Source organism: Cololabis saira, chromosome 3 (assembly GCF_033807715.1).
Source record: "Cololabis saira isolate AMF1-May2022 chromosome 3, fColSai1.1, whole genome shotgun sequence".
NCBI classification, from domain to species: Eukaryota; Metazoa; Chordata; class Actinopteri; order Beloniformes; family Belonidae; genus Cololabis; species Cololabis saira.
This window is the reverse complement of record NC_084589.1, coordinates 55,294,454-55,302,458: the sequence shown is the minus strand read 5'-3', so window position 1 is coordinate 55,302,458 and position 8,005 is coordinate 55,294,454. Positions and strand designations below refer to the sequence as shown.

Below are 8,005 nucleotides of genomic sequence, written 5' to 3'. Positions count from 1 at the left end.
ACCACATTCATAAGCATTCTAACCTGTAAATCATCTGCGGCTCCCGGGGAAGCTGCGCCTCCGCGGCTCCGCAGGGTGCGCGTCGCCGCGTACCCTACGGCGTAGGCTCTGCGTCGGTGTAACGCAGTAAGTGGTGGTCAAGACCAGAGACAATTTATTTAATAAATAGCTTGGAGAACATATGCTGGATCGTCTGTAGTTCTGTAGTAAACAAAAGTCGCACGTCAGAGCAGATTTGTTGTTGTTTTGGCGCATAATGTGACGTTCGAAAACGCAAAACTCCGGTTGTCTCTGTCTACACGCATCTACATAAACGGAGTTTTCAAAAATCTTCACTTTGCCCGGAGTTTTTTTAAACCTTCGTTTATTTGCGTTTTCGTGTGGATGACAGGTCCAAACGTAGGAAAATATCTCCGGTTTAGCAGATACCCGCAGATATCCGGCTACGTGTGGACGGGGTCTTTATCTTCTGATAGCTAGTGCTATCTTCAGAGCTCAAAGAAGAATATGCTTCCTGTGCCTTTCCCGTTAGAACGGAGCAGTAATGCACAGTCCGCATCAGACCAGCTCCTCGCCTTGGCAACACGTTCAAACAACGCAAAAAAAAACATCTGGGTCTCTCTCACTGAATTGTGGCACCAATCGCAGATTATTAATATCAAAAGGACGCACCTGTCTGCCCTGATCTTCAGACCCCTCACTATCTTTACCCAGAGACAGACGCTGTACCTCCAGATCTAATTTGATCTTTTCTGTTTGTTGGCGGATCACCTCCACCTCAATCTGCTTTTTCACCTCCAACTCATGTTTACGCTCATCAAATTGCAGTTGCAGCAAAAGAAGCTCCTTTTGTTGTTCAAAAGTTAGCCCATGCGTCTGGATAGGCATAGTAGTGGAAACTGGAGGAAATGCCCCAGGATCAAAAGTCATCACTCCTATCTCAACTAACTTCGCCTTCACAGCCGCTTTAATATTCTCCTTGAGACGTTTATCCCCAACAATAACCACTGAATAATGCTCAGCAATTCCAAGCAACTGCTCCTTTGTGCATTTTTCTAAGGCGTCCTCAGACGGAGCAGCAAAAAACGCCTTAATTTCAGCCATTTCAACCCTGAATTCACAACTACGACCAGTCCACCAAACAACTCTATACGTAACAGGTGCAGCAAGCCAGTGAAATTATCTGTGCGCGCCGAGCAATCACATCCCCAGCTGGGTTTGGAGCTTCCCCGCTATTTTTTCAAAAACAAAGGGAAAAGGTTAACCCAAAAGTAATGAAACAAAAGGAGATGGAGATCCCAGCCAAAAAGAACAAAAGAAGGGTCAGCACAGGGCCAGCCACGCAATGGGCCGTCGGACCACGCACTTTCCCCACTAAATAAGAAAACCCAGGTAAACCTATAACAAAACAAAACCGATAACAGGACTACCGGCAATCTCCAAACATGGTGCATTATGTAATAACAATTCTAAAGCATTTGTTATTGGCCTATATAATTCCAAACTTATAATAGGCAACTAAAGTTATATTTGCAGTTTTATACATAGATTTAGAGGGCTACATAGCTCTAAGGGCAATTGCATAAAAAACAACAAAAGTCACTCTTGTATGAATTAATTGTTAAACAAACAACAATAATAGGTTTTATTACATAATGCACCATGTTATTACATTTCCTAGAAAATAAAAAAGTTGCAAGTGCATTTTATATTAATCTTCTCAAAATGCAATAATTTATTACATAACGTGGCAAATTTTATTACAAGATGGGGCAGTTTATTACAAAATGAAATGAAAAAGTTATTACATTTTGGACATTTATTACAAAATAATTAGCCTGCAGGTAAACACACCTTGATCCCTCCCAGCCTCCTCCCTGAGAGCAAACAACCATCCTGATGGATCTCCATGGTTCTGATGGATCTCTCCATGGTTCTGATGGATCTCCATGGTTCTGATGGATCTCCATGGTTCTGATGGATCTCCATGGTTCTGATGGATCTGATGGATCTCTCCATGGTCCTGATGGATCTCCATGGTTCTGATGGATCTCCATGGTTCTGATGGTTCTGATGGATCTCCATGGTTCTGATGGATCTCCATGGTCCTGATGGATCTCCATGGTCCTGATAGTATCCATGGTAACAGGGTTATCCTGTATCCATGGTAACAGGGTTATCCCTGTATCCATGGTAACAGGGTTATCCTGTATCCATGGTAACAGGGTTATCCCTGTATCCATGGTAACAGGGTTATCCCTGTATCCATGGTAACAGGGTTATCCCTGTATCCATGGTAACAGGGTTATCTCTGTATCCATGGTAACAGGGTTATCCCTGTATCCATGGTAACAGGGTTATCTCTGTATCCATGGTAACAGGTGTTGTGCGTCTCGGGTAGCTTGGCTGTCCAGTTATCAAGGCTAATGATGAATATTATTAATAATTATTAATAATTAATAAAGTTGACTATTTATCAAATCATATTATCAAAATGATAATTCTCGGGGCACCACCGCCGGGCCTTACTTCCGGTGGGATTCGATAACTAAAACAGCAGAAAATCAGTCTCATATGATTATGGTTTATCCTGCATAACAGCAAATCCTACTACCACGTGAAGGCGTGATGTCCGAACACTAGGCTCTGCTTAAACAAATCAACTTGTGACCAAATCTTGCATGAAATAACACAACCACGCATAAAGAAATCAATCAGAGTTTATTTACATACCGGTATCAAAAGAGATGTAAATAAATACCCGAATAAATCTGATGGCGCACGACATTATTATAAAACCATTAACTAACAAGAAAAACAACAATCAATAAAATGAAACATAAACGTTAAATGCATGGAATGAAAAAGAAAAGAAATCAAGCAATAATAACGAAGATACAGAACATCTACAGTTCAAACGGGGCTCCTGTGGTCTTTTAAAGATGGACGCGCCCTCTTGGCCACTGCAATTAGAACGGATGGTGATCCCGGTGTTAAACCGTGATCAACTGCAGAAAACAGCGCTTTAAAACATGAATGACTAGCAGAAAGTAGTGACTACAAATTAATGAAAACCGTTCTGATAATGATGCTGATGTAATCTCAGCTCTGAACACAGATTTAGCTCTGTAACACTCTTAAGTTACTGATAACCCAGGTCTCACAATCTCACACACAGTTCTGAACACTCTTAAATCCTACTGATCACTGCTACGCGGGCTCACGTCTCCTCTGGGATCCGGAATCGGGTGCCTGCGGGTTTGTCGACTGGGTTCGCGGTCCTGCTGGGGTTTCGCAGTCAGGCTATCGCGTCCCGTCCCTTCCCCTGAAACGGATTAGACAGCGGCGGGGCCGCCTCGTGCCGGGCCGTGGTTCCGGACCAAAACGGAGGCTCACACGCATTCCTAGGCGCGGCGGGGGGACCGGACTCTCCGCCGTGCTTCCATCTCTGCGCCGGTCGCCGACGCGCGGCCGTCCGGGCCCCGGGAGAGCTCACGCCGGGCGAGACGCCGGCCGTCCGTCCCCGATCCCTGCGCCGGTTCGCAGACAGGGGCTCGGAGCGGGGAGGGGGGGTTCAGTCTGAGCACTCAATCGCAGCTGTGTCCCGATCTGGTTGCCGGGAGCGCGTGGGCGTCGGAAGCTCGGATCTGCAGAACTTAAAGAGGAACAGAGTTTAGTGAGAAATCGGAGCCTCCCGGGGGACCGCGGCTTCAATGGCCGGACCCCGCAGGGCCCGGTCCGGTGCGGGCCCCCTGCCTCCCCCCAGCCCGGGGGGAGAGAGAGGAGATGGGATGCTTTGGCCTGGCCAAAGATCCAGCGCCGATGAGATGAAGTTGAGAAGAAGAGAGAGAAGGAGCAGCGGCAGGGGTTTTGATCCTACGCGCGCTGCGGTGACGTCATCGGTGCCTCATTGCGATTGGATGCGCGCCGCTTGTAGGCGCCGCCCCATCCCGCAAGGCATGCTGGGGGGGTTGCTGGTAGGTTTTGTGTCTGTCCAAAGAGGTCTGGTTTTAGGGCTCCGCTGCGTCCCGACCCCTGCTTAGGTGTCATAAAACCCCAAGGAAGTCTGTTTTCCCTGGCAGAAACCCTGCTGGGTCCTTGTTTTGATCTCCGGCCATGCAGTGGGGGTCGTAAACGGACTATCTCCACCCAGGCCGAGATAACCAGGAGTTAGCAGCAGGGGGTCGCAGGACTTCAGGGAGAAGGGGCAAAGTCTGGTTTTACAGGTCCTCATAATCACAAAATATTCATACATTTATAAGTCCAGATGATCACTGGGTGCAGCCCAACACAGGGTTATCCCTGTATCCATGGTAACAGGGTTATCCCTGTATCCATGGTAAATAGGGTTATCCCTGTATCCATGGTAACAGGGTTATCCCTGTATCCATGGTAACAGGGTTATCCCTGTATCCATGGTAACAGGGTTATCCCTGTATCCATGGTAACAGGGTTATCCTTGTATCCATGGTGATTAATCATTTATCTGGATCAAACCAGCGACGCACGAAGAACGTCATGACACAATTCTCCTCATTTCTGCTTCTTCTTCCTGGATCCAAATCCAAAACAACAGCAACAACAATTAAAGCTGCAAGCAGCGATGAACGGGCCCTCGCACTCACGGCCACCGCCCCCCATAAGCATATCAGAAATTACACCACCCACCACTTCCTATGTCAAACCAGGGCCGGATTTAGCGAGGCCCACTATGGTGGGCAGACTGAAATGTAGGGTGGATCTCCATGGTGCTGATGGATCTCCTGCAACGTGGTGCGGGCGAAAAAATTTGGGGGGGTCAAACCCCCGAAATTCATTGAAAACTATGCCATCATCATATCAGTTCATCTATCTTCTCCACAGTATGCTAACCCAATTGCCCTCCCTGACACTTCCCTCTGAATTACCCGGGCTTGGGACCGGTGTTCTGCCAATCTTTGCTACCTGCCGTGAAATGCTACTTTGTGGTTCTGCGCATGCGCACAGTCGATTTTCAAAGTTTGATTGCCACGTCAATCATTTCTTGCACGATGTAAAATGGATAATATGGGATGTTGAGTATTTGATCCTTCAAAATACACGACCCGTGACATGAATTGCATTACACTTTGTGAAAATTATACGATAAAGAGAGACAAAAAAAATAAATATACCGCTTTATTTGATATTCATTCAGTCATTCGCCTTTATTTAAAGGAGCATGAGGCTCCTTTTAAGAAATGAGACTCTCTAGCGCCACCCTTCACCACGACGGCCGTCGGGGGTACTGCAGCCAACAGTGAAGCCGGCACGGGAGAACGGGGAGAACGTGCATGCAGCGTCATGTGACGTCACATCCACAGCCCAGCGCGGGAAATTCTGGACCGAATTGCAGCACATTTTGCAGCACACAGCCTGTTCAAGGCAACGGAGAGATACACTAGAGGAATCATTCTTTTGGGTTTGGAACGCTTCATCTGACATTATTACTAGAAAACTTAAAATGTATACGAATTTTTTTCATAAATCCTGCCACCATCCGGCCTCATGCTCCTTTAACCAGGCAGGTCATTAAGAACATTCTTATTTACAATGACGGCCTGGCAAGAGACAAGGACCACTTGGGGGGAAAGGAAGTGGTTTAGGGAGTAAAACACAGTAAAATTGTAGCTCTACAAAGGTAGAAAACCATAAGGGAGCATTTTTTGGCAAAGCAGCAAAACATGGCAGAACACCGGCACAAACAGGACACTGGCTTGTGCCCTGTTGAGGCTGCATTTATTTAATGTTTTTTTCTTTTTTTTTTATCAATCAATCGTACCCTACGGCGTAGGCTCTGCGTCGATTTAAAAGGTCCCGCGGCAGGCTGGTGGCTCCAGAGCCTGTAGGGCACCGCAGCACCGCCACCTGCACCGGCGCTCTCCGCCCTCGCCGGGATGGAGAGATGCGTCTCGGGGTACGCGGCGACGCGCACCGCTCTGCGTTGGTGTAACGCAGAACCATAAATCAGCCTTACGGCGTAGGTTACGCGGCGACGCGCAAAGAACGGTGCACGTCGCCGCGTACCCTACGCCGGGGGCTCTGCATTGGTGTAACGCGGAACCATAAACCAGCCTTCAGTGTGTCTGCTGTTCTGAACACGTCTCACGTCACCGAGACACAACTTTTGCGGTATGCGTTCATTGTTCTGTCTAAAAATGATGCGCAATGCCGACCCAATCAGAAACGGTACAGATATTTTGTGATATTTTTTTATATATAAAAAAAATAAAATTATAAAAAAAATAAAGGATCCCCATAACTTTGATTGGGTGGGCAGGACGCACGTTTGGATGGGCACAGACCCCCCTTTCCCCCCCTCTAGAACCGGCCTCGCGTCAAACCATTCAAAAGTTATAACAGAAAATAGGGACAACCAATCAGAAGAAACGAAAGTTACGCCTGTAACTACGGTTCTATGAGTCCCGGATGACCGCCAGGCGGTGCTGTAAGCACTGGATATCTTCCCTCGCGCATGCGCATGTCGAGTACAATACCAACAATGTCACGTCACCCGTGACCCCTGCATGACCCCCGGAAGGGTATATCTTCCGGCGTCAGCATGGGATCGGCTCCTAGAATCTTCTCGCGAGAGCACGAGGATTCGGAGTGACCGGCAGGCCTGGCGGTCATCCGGGACTCATAGAACCGTAGTTACAGGCGTAACTTTCGTTCTATTTCGTCCCTACTGACCGCCAGGCGGTGCTGTAAGCACTGGATGACCAATACCAACAATGTCACGTAGGATCCCGGTCACATACCTCACTGACCAGGGGCAGAAGGACCCGGGAGTAGAACCACGCCCAATGGTTGGGGAGTGGCGACATTGATCCGGTAAAACCTGGAGAACGTGTCTGGCGAATGAGTCCATGAAGTCGCGGTGCAGATGTCCTCCAGAGGCACCCCCTGCAGGGCAGCCAAGAAGCTGCAACGCTTCTGGTCGAGTGGCACCTCACCCCCACTGGTAAGGGGCGGCCACTGGCCCTGTGGGCGCGCTCGACGGTGTCCACCACCCAGTGGGACGGCGCTGTCCAGAAACAGCACGCCCCCTGTTGGGGCCACCATGGCAGAGAACAAGCTGCTCCGACTGTCGCACAGGCGCGGTAGCATGAGCAGCAAGGGCCCGTACGGGGCACAAAGGGCTTGGCCCACTCTCTGCAGGACCTAGGGCAGGAACGCCACGTTCGGCCACAACGTAGCCCCTGAGCTGACTGACAGGGCATGTAACTCATCGACTCGCCGATGTCATGGCGAGGAGAAAAGCTATCTCCATAGAGAGCCACTTCAGGCCCACCCGGGCCAAGGGCCCAAAAGGGTGGAGAAGAGAGGGCACCTAGCACCATGGGCAGGTCCCACACTGCTCGGGGTGTATATGTACGTTTATGTTCAGGTTCTCTGGAAAGCGTCTAGAGACAACATCTGTTGTATTAGACGCTATATAAAAATCGAATGGAATCGAAAACCGGGGCCTTCGGGCTCCTCGGGGGGGGGCAGCCTCAGAGCCCCCCTGAGAAAGATAAACCAGCCGGTGGCACCCCACGGTGGCATTCTCAACCAGGGCATGTTGCGATGAAATGACCGCCACATACACCCTTAAAGTGGACTGAGAGAGACTCAGAGCCAAAAACGACGGGGTCGGGGTGCAAAACCTGAATCCCCGGCTGGAAAAGACGGTCCCTCTGGGGGGCGTCATGTTGTGTCGCAGCAGAGCCTCCGCAGCAGTGGAAACTATGTTTCCCCGGTCGAAAGGGGGCCACCAAGAGGAGCCCGTGAGCCTTCTGGAGGACCCTCTGCAAAGGCGGCTTGCGCCGGGAGAGGAAGTCCGTCACCCGGTTCCTGTCTCCAGGCAGGAACATCGCCCGAAGGCCGGGCAGGCGAGGAGCTGTCCACGCTAGGAGGCCCCGGGACACCTGCAGCAGCTGTGCAGAGTCGGGGCCCCGTCTGGTGGCCGATCAAGGAACAGTGGACACACTGTCCGACCGACCCG

At 49.7% G+C, this 8,005-nt stretch overlaps 1 protein-coding gene across 1 annotated transcript in view; it reads left to right on the top strand.

The window, feature by feature from the left end:
- LOC133440807 (NACHT, LRR and PYD domains-containing protein 12-like) overlaps positions 1-7,428 on the top strand; it is a 24,334-nt gene extending 16,906 nt beyond the window's left edge. Inside the window, exon 12 of the mRNA XM_061718131.1 lies at positions 7,409-7,428. Within this exon, the coding sequence (XP_061574115.1) occupies positions 7,409-7,428 (20 nt within the window). The remainder of the gene's footprint in view (positions 1-7,408) is intronic.
- The last annotated feature ends 577 nt before the right edge of the window (positions 7,429-8,005 follow it).